This window comes from Petaurus breviceps, unplaced genomic scaffold (assembly GCF_028583685.1).
Source record: "Petaurus breviceps papuanus isolate PSGF00001 unplaced genomic scaffold, PetGlider_PUasm1.0 91133, whole genome shotgun sequence".
NCBI lineage: Eukaryota > Metazoa > Chordata > Mammalia > Diprotodontia > Petauridae > Petaurus > Petaurus breviceps.
In genome coordinates, this window is record NW_027187419.1 from 87,081,629 (window position 1) to 87,097,259 (window position 15,631).

General features: G+C 36.8%; 1 protein-coding gene across 4 annotated transcripts in view; it reads left to right on the forward strand.

Moving 5' to 3' along the window:
- The first annotated feature begins 346 nt into the window (after window positions 1-346).
- The window catches only part of TANK (TRAF family member associated NFKB activator), a 90,329-nt gene continuing 75,044 nt past the window's right edge, over window positions 347-15,631 (forward strand). The window contains exons 1-2 of one of the 4 annotated variants that reach the window (XM_069079959.1): window positions 7,841-7,920; window positions 11,335-11,459. In XM_069079959.1, the coding sequence (XP_068936060.1) occupies window positions 11,454-11,459 (6 nt within the window). In that variant the 5' untranslated portion in view covers window positions 7,841-7,920; window positions 11,335-11,453. Of the gene's footprint in view, window positions 499-7,821; window positions 7,921-11,334; window positions 11,460-15,631 lie in introns of those variants that run through there. The other 3 variants (XM_069079961.1, XM_069079960.1, XM_069079957.1) reach the window with 3 other exon arrangements.

Consider the following 15,631-nt stretch of genomic DNA (forward strand, 5'->3'; position numbering starts at 1 on the left):
AATCTTTGCTAACTACTTTCTGCCCTGCCTTGCATGCTGAATTCACTACTTCTCTAATTATTTCTGGAAATAATGGCTTAGAACTGATTAAAAATGGTGTTTTATCTATAAAAAAAACCTGATTTGCAACTTTTTTTGAAATTTTGTGAAATGTCATTGTACAAGAACAAGCTTTATTCATGATAAATGTCTTTTGAATTGAAGAAGGAAGTCAGCTAGAACTACAGGCAGAGTGGTTTGCAAAATATCTTCTGGTAGACTTTGTTCATTTCAATATTTTGCAGGGATTGGCTGTTAGTAGCTGCAAATAAGGAAGTCTTCAAGATAGGGGATTTCTCAGTGGAAGTTCCCAGATAAGATACTTGTTAGACTGAGGACAGTTTCATTGTGGGCTGCATTTCGAAAACCTGGTGACAAAGCTTTCAGACTACATAATTGCCTAAATATTTAAAGAAGAATAATCTATGACTCAGAAGTAATCAAGAGGTTTCTAATAAGGTAATTAAAAACTGTTGTGCCTGTTGATTGTCGATTACTAAATTAATCTATAAAATTAAATTACAGTATATCTGTTTTAACTACTCTCTAGCTGGTGTTAAAAGCATAATGTATGGCCTAAACCTACAATCACTTAATTTCTGAGAGATTCCTTTGCCATCAAAGGAAATTTGGTTAGTGTAAGGAATTTAAAAAGAAATGAAAATAAAGAGATGCTATTATTTTTAAAAATTGTTCTTTCTAGCTTTCCAGTGAGTAAAACCACGAGAATTGATGGTCCTATTTAACAGTATTTCTCTTTAGCTCAACTTTGGAATGTAGGCCTTTTCTAGTATTAAAATTTATTATAAAATATTGCAGGACAAAAGACCAAATACACATAAGATCTGCACCTTAGTTGGTTAGGTTGCTGTTTCTTCTTGGGATAATAAACTAAATATGGTTGCAGTTTTTCTTTTTTGCTGAAATTTGATGGATTAATTCTAAACTGATAGCAAAATTGCCATTTTATTGTGGGCTTGGGTTTGGTATTTTCCATTTTATGAGAAACATATGCTTGTCAATCTTACTTTAACACTACAGTCAGCTAAACTCTTTTTAGTTCTTGTCTTAGATTATTTTAATTTACTTCATTGTAGTACACTAGCCTAATTCTGGTAAAGCTCACCTTTTTTATCTTCATAATCAAATGTTAATGCTATAGATTGTACTAGAACCGTGGAAGTAATGCTGGGACAAGTTGGTAGATCAAGAAACAAATGAAGCATCAGATGTAAGCCACCTAGTGTTTGAAGACATGGCTACAGTACAACAAAATAAGACAGATATTTACCCCTTTTTAAAAAAGTATCCCTCATTATTTTATATGAGTGACTATATATTTAAAACAGACTAATTATTATCAGACTTACTGATATTAATATTATCTTTTCTGAGTGATATATAGCTTCAAAGCATGAATGGTTTTGATATTTTATTACTTAGTACTGTACTAAATATAGTGCCATATTACTAAGAACTCAAAATAGTTTGGCTGATGATGAATGACCAAAAGGCTTAATTAATGATTCCTTATCTTTCTCTTATACGATTAAATTTCCCCCAGACATTTCTGGGAAAGATTAGCAGGGGTCGGATTAATTGTACAAATTACACTCTATTGTTATCTAGAAGAAGACAATGTAAAGATGAAATTGGTAAAATAACAGCTCAACAAAGAATAGAAGGCTTCTTTTGGAGAACATGATGTGTGCTTGCTCTGGCAGCACATAATAAAATTGGATAGTCTGATGTTTATCACAGGAAGGCAGAGCTGGTTAATGAAGAAAGGGGAGAAGGATACAAAGGAGTTTTAGAAAAACAAGACATTCTAACAGGAGTCCTGTTTTTCCTGTTACCTGCATTAAGTTCACCTGAAGCTTTGAAAGCTAATCATAAGCAGTATACAAGTGTATGATTTATTAAAGAAGCATTCACTGAATATACATTCACTGCTGTCCTATAAGCTGCTTTGAAATTACAATGTTTTACTCCATAATAGTGAAAGATGAGAAGGATTTTAAATTACATACTTGGACAGTTGTCCTATTTTTTAGAAAAGGGAGGGTAATCTGAATTTAGAAAAAAACAGCAAAAAAACCCAAAAAAACTAGGGAAACAGTTATTATCATTTGCATAATAAAAGGAGTCTTCACTTTAGGAAATTAGTTACCAAAGCATTACTCTATCTTGACTTTTAAGCATGTATCTCTTTCTATATACATATGTATGTATATGTGGGCATGTATACACACACACACATACACTCACAAAGATATTCCTCAAAAAACAACAACAAAGTAGGCTATTAAGGTCTACAAAAGGCCTACACAAACATTACCAAACAAAAACAAAGAACAAAGTAGTCCCACTTATGATGATGGGGTAGAAAGGATGAAGGAGACTGAAAAACTGATGTCACTGCTATTTAAAGAACAAACTGAAATTAGGCTAAAATATCAGCTAAAATGACAATGAATAGAATGTTCAAATACATTATTTCACTTGCAAAAAAATGGTGAAAGTAATTTTTCAGGAGAATAGATATAAAATTGTCACTTGAGATGATATTATTAATGGCATTTTAAACATGACAATTTGGCTATAAGAACAAATGCTTCATTCATATTCTTTCCATTCTGTGAATTGATTTCTCCTTTCCTCTAAACTCACATTGAGATCACCAAATAAATTATCAATTAGTCTTATAAATGAGTACCTTCTCCAAAAACTATCAGCCCAAGTATTGTTTTAACAGGTCTGAAGTTATCTCCAGAAAACAGAGTAATTTGACTCACTGATCTAAGTAGGACTATACAGTGGAAACTAGATATATTTCTAAATGTAGGTCGTCAAGAATGTCTGGTTTAGGTAAGAAAGAACTCATTATATGATTCTGTTACAACATCAATTATGAGAAAGTTGGATTTCTTATCTGTTACAACCTTTTTCTGAGGGAGCCTGTTTAAAAAAATATGCAATTCTTTTGAAAGACTGGACTCCAGATGATGGCCTTACAAGCCCAATTTCTGGCCATAGTAAGGAAAACCATGTATGAATGTCCCATAAAGGGGTTGAACTCCATTTTTTAAAGGACTTGATTGAATTGAGAAGAATTTACATTTGAAAGACTTCTGGAGATGTGTAGAGGAGTAGCTTTAGGTATAGGGCATTTTTTTAAAACCGCTGTATAACATATGACATCATTACGAAGGGGGAAGGGAAAAATTTGTTTCCATTACTCCAATATTACTTAAGACTCTACAATTACCCAAGAGCAGAGGTATGTTGGTAAATGTTTAACAACCAGTTGCAAGGGGGCAGGAAAGAGGGAACCATAAACTTAACACAATTCTAAATTTAATCTGCACTTTCTTAGGCCCACAGTTAATGGACAAAACAAGGAATCAAGCCCTATTTTGTAACAGTTTGCTGATTTCTGAAGTATATATGCTCACTGAAAAATTAACACCAGCTTTCAGCTCTCTCAAACTAGTTAGAACTGACTGAAGCATACCGATGCCTAAGAATTTTCCTTTGCCTAAGGGTGACCCAATAATAGAGATATGAGGAATCTATTGATTAATTTACATTCTGCTAATAGAATATAAACTCCTTAAGATTACAAACTTAAAAAAAAATTTTGTATCATCAGAGTCTAATGCAGTGTCAAACACACAGTTCTTAATATATATGGGTTGAATTGTACAAAACATATAATGTCTAATCTAATGTAACTTTAAATTTGCTTTGCCTTATTTTAGGAAACAAGTTTGGTAACAAATAAAAAAAAAAACTTACACAACGCTCATATAACCAGGCAAGAAATGGAGGAAAGGTTGTAAAATGTATATTGTCTTTTCATCAGTGAGTATGCAGGGTGGCACTGAATTAGCTGAAAGTCTAACACAAAGCTGAAAGACACAGAGATGGGAGGCAACTTCTAGTAAGGTTATCCCCATTTTATTAGGAAAAAATTGTTATAGAAAAGAGTCAGGGCAACTCCCTTACCAGAATCACAATCTCTGAAATGGAAGGTACTTCAGAGAGAGGTCAACCTAATCCAAGGACTAAACAGCCAGAAAAGAGGTGGCCAGGAGCTTTTTAGCCTGAAGAGATAAACAAAAACATTTCCTTAGGGCCTCTTCAGACCTCCACAGCAAAAGAGGGAGATTCATAGCCTAAATAAGACTTTTTGCCTTGGTGTGCCAACAAGTAAGGATTTGGCTCTGGTTAAACAGAACTAGAATATGAGTGAACATTGTTCTGGAAATGAAAAACCTCATTTTACACTTGATGAAACTGAAACCCAGGGAGGTTAAAGGACTTGCTGAATGTCACACAAGTTGTAAGTCGTTGAGTAAAGATTTGACCCCAGATCTCTGACTAGGAGGAAGTAATTCACTTTAGGACTGCACTTAAATTGAAGAAAGGAAACTCCAAAAATTCAGTAAACAAAAGAAAGGCTAAATTTTCAGGCCAACCCTCCCAGTTATAGAATTTCCAGTTATACTGATCCATGTAAATTTTTTTTCATAATATAACATGATTATATTAATTTAAACATGAGGTAGCCTCTTAACCTAACTAATATATACCCTACTTCAACAGGGAGATAAAAGGTGACACCAAGATAATTTTCAGAGGTGTAAAAACCATTTCTACCACTAGGCAAAATGAAAAGTAGATGAATTTGTCTCCCATATGTTTTCTCTTGGCTTTTCTCCATAACTTTCCAAAGCTCCCAATTTTAGTGTCCAACCTAACACTCCATTTCCCACACCACCCCTACCACCCCAGACTCCAAAATCACCTCATCATCATCACACACACACACACACACACATACACACACACGGGGGAGGTGGGGGGGAGAAAGAGAGGGAGAGGGGTTGGGGAGAGAGAGAGAGAAAGAAAGAGAGAGAGACAGAGAGACAGAGACAGAGAGACAGAGAGCCTTTCATTTTGTCTGGTGCCTAGTTTTAGACTCTTCAATTTTCTAAATAGGTTAATTTTTATTAAATTGTTCCTGGATAATAGCTTAACCTTCTTAATGCCCTTTTATTTTAAAAGAAATTGTTAGCCTGGAAGAATTTCTAATTGATACAGCAGAAAGAGTAGCCTGGGAAACAGGAATTCTGGATTCTAGTCCTAGCTCTGTCACTAACCAGCTTTGTGACTCTCGGTAAATCATAAGATGTCTCTGCGCCTTAGTTGAATCATCTATGAAATGAGGTAGGCTGGATTAAGGGTTCTTAATCTTTTAGTATGTCATGGATCTCTTTGGTAGACTAGTGAAGCTCCATAAATCATAGAATAATGTAATGCACAAAATGAAATATGTAAGAATACAAAAGAAACCAATTCAATTGAAATAGTTATCAAAATGCTTTTTTTTTTAAAGTTCATTGACCCTACATTGATAATCCTGGCTGTTGGTGTTCAGTTGTGCCCAACTATTCATGAACATGTTTGAGGTTTTCTTGGCAAAGAAAATGGAGTGGTTTGCCATTTCTTTCTCCAGCTCATTTTGCAGTGAGAAAACTGAGGCAAACAGAGTCAAAGGATTTGCCCATGGACAAACAGCTAGTGTCTGAGGCTGGATTTGAACTAAAGTCTTCCCTGACTCCAGACCCACTGCTCTCCCTACTGCATAACCTAGCTGCCTCCAATAATCCTGGTTTCTAAGGTTTCTTGGATCTAAGGTTTTCTAAGGATCTCTAAGGTTTCTTGAAACTCTAATATTCTATGATCCTCTGAATGTGAATAAGTCATTGTCATCAGAACCTTTTATATATAACTTTATATTTTACTCTGAAATCCAGGGTCACAGGATATGGGATATGAGACACTAGAAGTTTTCTAGCCTAATTCTCATTTTATAATTGCTCAGAAAGGGTAACCAACGTCACATAGGTGATAAGTAACAAGGAGTAGAATATGACACAGGTCCTTGACTCCAAATGTTGTTTTCCAGTTCCCCTTTTCCACCATAATATGATGTCTCTCTCCAGAGGAGGATTTTTTTTTTTTTAAATAGAATAAAGTTCACAAGGAGAGGCTCCCCTCCCCCTTGGACTACATTTTATTGGACAATTTCTAGACAACACTATGAAATTGACTCTTTTCTAAGCCCCCTCACCCTAATTTCTGTCCTTCTCCCTGATGCTTCTGCTCTAATATGTAAATAAAGATTTTCATAACACCATTAAATTCCATCCCAGTTGCTCCCTGGAACCTCCATTTGAGGAAGGGCCCAAGCCAATCTCATTCCCTCCTTCAGTCCTCTCTCACTTCTGCTCTGGATTCTTAGGACCTCTCCACCATGAATCTCCCTCTTCCACCAAGGCCTCAGACTTTTCTGCTCCCTTTTTGTGTTGTATTTCCCTCATCATATGCCCTCTGAGGTCTAGGGCTGCCTCTCCTTTTGTTTGTACAATGTTCTAAAAGTCTTAAAAGTTTAATTTTTTTAAGTGCCTGGCAGTTAGTAGGGGGTTACAATACTTTGTACTTAAGAATTGATTTTTTTAAGAAACAAATATCTAGATTATAGCCCCCTATCTTCCAGATTTACATAATGTAACAACACCTCTAGTGAAATGATTCCATTTGCCTAGTGTTTTTCAGTATGGTCTTCTGCTCTGTAGTTCAAGATGTGTTTCAAACCACTATGAGAGGATACTTTTAAAGTGGTTTGATATCAATTAACAAATACACATTAAGGGTACCATGCAAGACACTATGCTGTGTAATTTAGGGAAGAAAAAGTAGAATTTCTCACTCCTTTCCACACTTACTCTTCCAACAACTTCATTTAGTTAAAGAGATAAGGTACTTAAACATAAATAGCTATAAGCTTAAATTTCCTGTTGGTTCTATAGACAAATATAATAGGAATTGGGAAAAGGTGGGGGAAGGAGGGGTGCTGAATGGATCAATAAAATTTTGTGTAGGAGATGGAATTTGAATTGGGCCCTGAACAATCAGCAGGATTTGGATAAGCAGAAAAGAGTTAGGGACTTTTCAAGTCATGGATATTTATTTCCCTTTAAAAATCAGCGAGCACTCGGTAATCTCTCTGAAGGTGTAACAGGACTAGAATTTACACCTCTTTCTCCTTGGTGCTCCAGTCTTCCTTCCAACCTCCTCTTGGCTTTTACAGCTAGAGACACCCAAGGACCATCGGGTAGCAAGCAGAATGAAGTCAGTCTCCTCCCCTTCCCACTGTATAGATTTTGCATGTACATGTTTACTTGACTGCTGGTCTGCCCAGTCAGGCTTGCAAATCCACAAGTGCCTGGCACCCAGCGATTAACAAATGCCTTCTGACTTTCTGCCTGTAGTAGACCGGCTGTCTTCGCAGGGTAAAGGCCATTCTTCTAGCCAGTCTGAAAGGCAAGGCTGTTTTATTATCAAAAGTATTACAGGCTGTAAAATGATTAGATACCAAGTAATGTCAAAATGCGCTGACCTCGGATGTTTTTCAACAAATCTACAGAGGATTTTAAGAATGCTAAAGGACCCCAGTTAGAATCCCACCTCGATTCTAGAGTGTGACTTCAGGCAAAGCACTATAAGAAAGGTCCCCGCTGGACCTCAGTTTCCTTCTCCATAAAACAAGGGGACTGGACTCTCTAGAGTCCCTCGAGTCCTGGTAACCTTTTGGCTCCGGCTTGGCCGCAGTCTTGCCTGTGTCAGCAGAAGGGCTGGGTTAGTAGTCGTTTTTCTTGGCTCCTCGTGGAGAGGAAAGAAGGGCTCACAAGGGGTTAATGATTCCGCGCGCAGGAGCTGCCCTCTGAACTGGAACCGAAAGCAACTTCCGGTTAGAGTCCCTGCTTTGGGTGCTGCCAAGCTGATAAAGTTGGGGCTCTGAATTCCTGAACTGTGAGTAACGAGCTGCATGCCTCCCCGAGTGGCCGGTCCGGCCCTCCCTGCGGCGGTGCCGGGGGTCCGAGCCTGTGGGGGGGTGGGGGTGGGAGGTAAAGGCGGAGGACCGAGGGGGGGCGAGAAAGGGGGAGCGGCGGGCTGGGGCGGTGCCCGAGAGGAACCTGGAGTTTGTGCCCTAGTCCGTGCGGCCGCCCGGGCTCCCGGGGGAGGAGTCGAGTGCTGCGCACGCGCGCCCCCAAACACCCCACCCCTCTGTAATTCACACTCGCACTCAGTGCCTCATGAACACTTTCATGCTCAGACTTGCTCCCATACATTCTTGCACAAACACTACACACTCACATTCCCAATACAGTAACCCTTGGTTTCCGATTTTCACACTCACGATCTTACACACTCACTCAACTATCATGTGCTCTGTCACACAGTCACCCACATTCTCAACACTCACGTCCTCACAGTACACTCGCATACTGTATTTAACACTTTTCTGTCACGTACACACTAACTCTCACCATTTCACATGCATTCTCGCATCTCACTGTCGTGTGCTCTCTTTCACACACTCGAGTACATGCATTATCTCACAATCACAGTGCCTCTCACACACACTATCACACTGCAGGGGAGAGAAAGGGTTTTCCAATTAAACTTTAAGCAAGTAACTCTCCTAACTTCTTTGTTAGTTTCTCCACCTGGGCAATGGGCATAAGGATGATTGATGGGAGTAATGAGGCCTATCATTTTTTACTTCTCCTGCCTTCCTCTAGTGATGGTGGAGGCATAGGAAAAGAGGAGTATTGTTGAAATAAGGATGTGGTTTACCAATTTAGCATCGGATTTCATTTAAGAGAGCCTGCCTCAGTTATTGTGAGGATTAAATGAGACAGTGTTGTAAAAAGTGCTTACTTAGCACAGTACCTGACACATAGCAGGCACTATATAAATCCTTATTTCTCCCATCATCACTTAATATTAAATAGGATTTTGTAGTTAAAGAAATTGCTGTTACAGGAGATTTCAGATATGAGCACACAAGTTTCTAGGTATTCTGTGGAACACTTAGGGGTTGGAGATGGACCTGTGATTTCATTGATATAGGAAGCTCCCTGATGAAGAAATGCTCTCCACCACTGCAGGTTGGCACCTTCAAGACAACTTAGTCTTATAGAGTTGCCTGGAGCAGAGGTGTCAGACATGTGGACCACCAGTCACATTGAAGGAACCAGATTAAAATGTATCTGGGAAATATTTAACAAAATAAATAGCAATACAATATAACATAGATAATGTTAGTATGTAGTTTTTTAAGTTAATATATTCATCCCACAGAGATCTTTATGTACTGTATTAGTGGCCCCCATTTCTATTTGAGTTTTAATCCATTGGCCTAGAGCTCAGGAGAAGTTAATTGGTAGATGTTCACAAAGCCAGTATTTGTCAGAATTGGGACTTTAACACAGGTTCCTGGCTCCTAGGCCAGCTCTTTGTCCAGTACACCATGCCAACCCTCAGCAGTTAATATACTTTAAATCTTAATAGGTTTTAAAATATTGTGAATATACTTGCTACTGTATTGCCTTTCCTTGGCTTTTATATAGGTCTTGTGAGGTGTCACCACAACTTATATGGTAAAGAGAAACTCATGAAAGGTTGAATCAGTGAATTCTGACAAATTCTGAAAATGAAACCCAGAATCCTGATAGATCAGCATTAATATTGCTAGCTGGATCTGTAAAATTCACTATTAACCTAGAATTTAACAGTAAAAGCAGTACTAACCAAGGGTTAAAGAAATCTGTGAATATAATTAAGCTGAAGAAAAATTAACTGCTCCCCTAATGGCATATTTTAATTACCAAAAAGTACAAAAACATTGCTACTTAAAAGTTTCCTTTATCTCATAGGAGAAGCTTTTGACAGCATGTCACATGTAAGGAAGGAGGTGTAATAAGTGCCAAACAAAATTTACGATGAGGAAGAATAAGATGGTTCTCTTTCTCAGCACAGGGATCAGAGATTTCAAGGGAGAAATGACAAGAAAGAATTCTCATTAAGATGCAGAAAAATTATTTATCAAAAACATGACCAATTTATAATTTATAAAAATGACATGAATTTCTCTTGAGTAAACCCAAATTAATGAGGAAATGATTCCCATGGTACAGCAGTAGTAAACTAACCGGAAGAAAAATGTGATGGGTCTGGGTCATTTTCATTCCTCTAGAGGATGGCAGGAAAAGGACTTTGAATATCTTATTGAGAAAGATGATGATTCTTGGCTAAATAGTCTTTTTTTTCTTCTTTCAAACTTTATAAGGGTATAACTTCTGCCAAGAATTGTTCCTCTCTAGTATGACCCAAAAGAAACCAAGAATGAAACTCCTGGTAGAAGCATCAGTTTCATTCTTTTGTCACTTGCTTCATAGTATTACAAAGGGAAATTTTATCGTAAAGAACATTGCTAAGACTTTCCACCATAGCAGTAAATTACCATAGTAGATTTTCAAAATGTATGGTAGAGAAAACACCCTATAAAGGTAATGCATCATCTCATATCTACCATGGCACTGAAATCTCGACATTATTCTGAAACACCAGTTTAGGACTGGGGAACTGAAAAAAAAAACACATACACACACACAACCAGAACAATTTTTTTTCATTCAAGAGAATGAAAACTCCTTGAGGATAGGGATTGTTTGCTTTTTTTGCCTCCATATCCCCTCCCCTTCAGCACATAATAGAAGCTTAGAATCAATTACTATGTGCCAGTCTCTGTGCTGAGAGTTGGGAATACAAACAGCCCCTACCCTCAAGGAACTCACATTAGAACCCATTGTACTTTGGGTTTTTTATTGGAGGGAAACATATCTTGCTTGGGAAGAGGAAAAGTTTGTGAGAAAACTTATTTTTGACTTTCACAAATGATTAATCTAGAAGTTTTTGCTCACTTTGAAAATGATCACCTGAAGCAATGTAACTCAGCAATTGACATCTCCAATGAACTGTAGAGTTTATCAGAATGAAGTCAGAGGGTAGTATTCATTATAGAAAGTGAACAGCTATTATTCATCTGACTGAGTATTAGCTAAAAGAAGTTGGCTATTGGCTAAGCAGACCATTTGGATAGTTTTCTTTATGGTTTAGTAATATAATGCATATGCTTTTGCTGACATGACTGAATGGCAGTGCTTTTATAAAAGATAAATACCTGACAGCCTATTTTTATTTTGTTTTTTACTTTTTCATCATATGCATTAACCAAAACTGACTGTAAAGATGGATGTGTACTAAAAACTATATTAACTAAACTTGACATATAATAGCTCTCACTTGTTCCCATTCTGACTACTTGTATATGGGTTTATTGAGAATGACTTTTATTTCTGCTTTTGTTTTCTAACTTAGACTTTCAGGATTCAGAACTGGAAGGGACCTTAGAAGTTACTTATTTTATAAATGAGGAAACTGAGATGCCACTTTCTTCACAGGGCTATTGTGAAGAAAGTCCTTTGTTAAAGTACTAAATGAAAGTGAGTTGTCTCTTATTATCTGGATTGTTTGTTTCTATTGACTCAATTCAGTATTTTCTCTATCTGCATAGATACTTTTTGAATAGATACCTTTTTGAAGGTGGTTGTAAAGAGTGTTAGTTATAAAAGAAATCTAGTTCTTCCCCCAGAACTGGGGCAAATTTGACTTAATTGCTTCTCATAAAGGAAGTGTTTCTTGGTAAAAGTTGAGGTGATGACATATATTTGATTTTGTATGCTTAGTTCTGATGGGGGATGGCAGTAGGTTATACAGGAACTCTGATCCTTATCAAAGACCAGAATGCCTTCGATTCAGTCTGGAAAAGAATTCAGTAGACCCAAGCAGACTTGGAATCAGAATTGTAAAAGTTTATTGTTACACTTTACAGCAGGCAAGGGTCCTTAAGGGACCTGCAAGTTTATTGTTAGGATGTACAGCTTGCAAGAGTTCTTAGAGAACCTGCAAACTTAAAGATGACATAGGGATAGTTTTTAAGGGGTCTAGGCAATTAATCAGATGTCAGTTATGCTAACTAGGTGAGTAAGGGTGGGATTAGGGAGGAGTTAAGGAGTAGTCAGTGCTTAAAGGAACATGCACTTTTAATGTCAACTTCACAGACGTATTGCCCATAAATCACTGGGAAATGGCCCAAGGGGGGGTACCTGGAGGTGTGGTTTGGGGCCTGAAATGTCACTGTCAGCTAGCAGTCAGGGCTGACTGAGAAGTGCCTAGTCAGCCACCCATCAGTGTCATGTTTAACAAGATGGATGTTGGGAACCAAGGCTAACGGAGACTCAGTATGTGGATAATTGGCTAAGAAGTTAACCTATAGATAGGGCCTTAAAGGATTCATGGGTCCAGCTGGACACTTTACTAATGTTTACTAACATCTGCCTAAGCTAAAATGTTTATAGATGGTTTAGTTCATAGGTGTAGCTTGTTGTTGTTCCAAGCAGAAATAAACAGTTCATGAGTTGTTGCTGGGCAGAGTGCTGGCAGGGGGAAGGAGCAGAGTTAATGCTCTGAGGCTGGGGGCAGAATTGTGATTTTACTTACAAACTGATATTACAGACATAGATCCCAAGCACCCCATCAGTTCTACAGAAAGTAGTAATCATATTTCCAGTGTGTCATATATCCAGAGTGCCCTCAATGGGCACTAGGATAAGTGGTGAAGCTATTTGGTTTAGGAAGATCTATAAAGAGGGAAATAGGTTTTGGGAACAGTATGATGTAGTGGTAAATCAATAGGCATTTATTAATCACTTACTATGTATCAGGTACTATGAAAAAATGAAACATTTATTTAGCATTTACCATGTGCAAAACACTATGTTAAATTTTGGGGAGAAAGAAAGGTAACATGACTTCCTTTCAAGGAGCTCACAGTCTAATGGGTAAATAACATATAGAAGATTCAGCAGTCAGATAGAAAAGTCCCATGATCCTTAGGTGCAGTGGCAAAGCAGATGGTAATGCCTTCTTAATGTCATTTCTACTGATAAAATCATTTCAGTTTCTAATGCTGAACCATTTGACAGTGCCAAAGTCTTCAGCAATATCTCCACAGATGCAGCCTGGCAACCCTACTCTACACCTTCCTCTTTTCCCCCCTAGTTGATGTCTTTTGTTTTTATATTACATGCATTTCAGATTACTCTCACTTCTTGAGAAGTCTTTTTGTAACTTTATAAACAGTTAAGTAAAACTAAAGATAGTGACCTCATCTGACATTTCATATCTGTATCACCCCCACACATAGACCTATTTAAAAAAAATTAGCAGAAATATATTTTCTCCCTCTCCTAGAAAAGAAAAACAATTTATTGTAACAGTTCATACAGTGACAGTTTATGAAAACATATATGTCTCATCCTGCACCCTAAATCTGTTACATCTCTATAAATAAAGATGACATGTTTCATCAGTGGTCCACTGTAATCATGAATGGTCATTCTATTGATCATAGCTCTTGACCTGGTTCTGCTTATTTCATTCTTAAGTAGTTTATGAAAATCCTCAAAATTGTTCATTTTATAATATTGTTATAGTATAAATTATTCTTCTGATTCTGCTCACTTCACTCTGTAGCACTTCATTTAAATCTTTTCACTTCTTTCTGAAATCATCTTTTTAATCATTTCTTACAGCACAAAAGTATTCCATCATATTCATATAACCACAACTTATTTAGGCAGTTGTTGGGCATCTTCTAAGCTCCTTTTCTTTTTCCCTGCCACCACAGAAAAAACCACATTGTATATATGTTGTGGTTCAGTTGTGTCTGACTCTTCATGATCCCATTTGGGGTTTTCTTGGCAAAGATACTGGAGTAGTTTGACATTTCCTTCTCCAGCTCATTCTACAGATAAAGAAACAGACAAATAGGGTTAAGTGATTTGTTCAGGTTTACACAGCTAGTAAGTGTCTGAGGCCATATTTGAACTCAGAAGATCTTCTTGATTCCATGCTGGGTGATCTATCCACTGTACTACTTAGCTACCCTGAGCTACACACATCCACCCAGCTACCTACCCCTTTTCCTCTTTCTTTAATCTCTTTTTTGATGTAGGATTAACTGTGGTATAACTGGTTTAAAGGCCACATAGTTTAGTAACTTTTTTGTATCTAATTCCAAATTGCTTTCCATATGGATAAGGTCTGTTCTTAGGTCCACCAACAGTGTATCAATGTGCCTATTTTCCCATAGCCTCTCCAACATTTACAATTTTCCTTATTTTGTCATTCTTTTTTCCTCTTTGAGTGTGAGGTGGAATTTCAGAATTGTTAATTTGCATTTTTCTAATTAGTAGTAATTTGGAACATCTTTTCATATGGCTATAGATAGCCTGGATTTCTTCCTAGAGAACTATCTGTTCTTGTCCTTAGACCATTTATCAGTTGGATAAATAGCCCATTTTCTTGTAAATTTGACTAATTCCTTATTTATCTTTTCCAGCTGTTTTTTTTTTAACAAATAACAAGTCCTTATCCCAGTAACTGCAGTCTTTGTTTTTATCAAATACTACACTATACTACTAGATACATTTGCTTCTGTATGTTGAGTACCTAGTTTGTTACACTGATAAATCTATTTTTTAACCAATATCAAATACATGGTTTTTTATAATTATAACTTTGTAATCTAGTCTGAGATCTGGCACTTGGGCCCCATTTGTTCCTATTTCTTTTCATTATTCTGGTCACTTTTTTGAGATTCCTGGTCATTTTTTTCCTCTATATGAATTTCGTTACTATTTTTTCTATGAAGCACTCCTTTGGTAGTTTGGTATGGTATTGAATAAATAAATAGTATTGTCATTTTATTATATTAGCCTGAGTATATAAACAGTTAATAGTTTTCTGATTATGTCTGCCTATTTCTGGAAAGTTATATATATTTATATATATATATATATATATATATATATATATATATTTCTGTGTCTCTTGGAAAATAGACTGAAATATTTTAGCATTCTGTAGTAATTTTTAATGAAATTTCTCTTTTATGTTTCTTCTTGCTGGGTTTTATTGGTACTATTTATAAATGTTGGTGGATTAATATGGATTAATTTTATATCCTGCAAGTTTGCTGAAATTATTAATTGTTCTACTTGTTTTTTAATCGACTCTTTTTAAGTTCTTTAAGTATACCATTATGTCATCTGAAAGAAACTATAATTTTATTTCTTCTTTACCTATATTTACCTAAGGATGATAACTGAAGGCACTTATTTGGAAACATTGCCATTCCCAAGAATCTTAGGTTTATGATCCTGGGCTTTCTCTCTTGGGGTGTGAGAAGAGCAGGTGGTCAAAGTTTTGGAGGTGGCCTGAGCTTCCCAGTGCTGTCTCTCCCCAGATGTCTTGAAGCTTCAGTGAGTTTGGCTTCTCTGTCCCATGAGTGGCAGTCAGTTGGTAGTGGGTAAAGCTGGCTGACCCCCTTCTATGCTATGAGCAAGGGATACAAAGACAAAAAGTCCCTGCCTTTAAGGAATTTAAAATCTAATGGAAGAAGACAACATGCAAACAACTATATAGAAATATATGTGTGTATGTATATATATGTAGATATATAATGGAAAGAGAGTAACTGTTGCATATACATACACACACACACACACACATATATATGTACTGTATATAGCATATATGGAAAGAAAGTAAC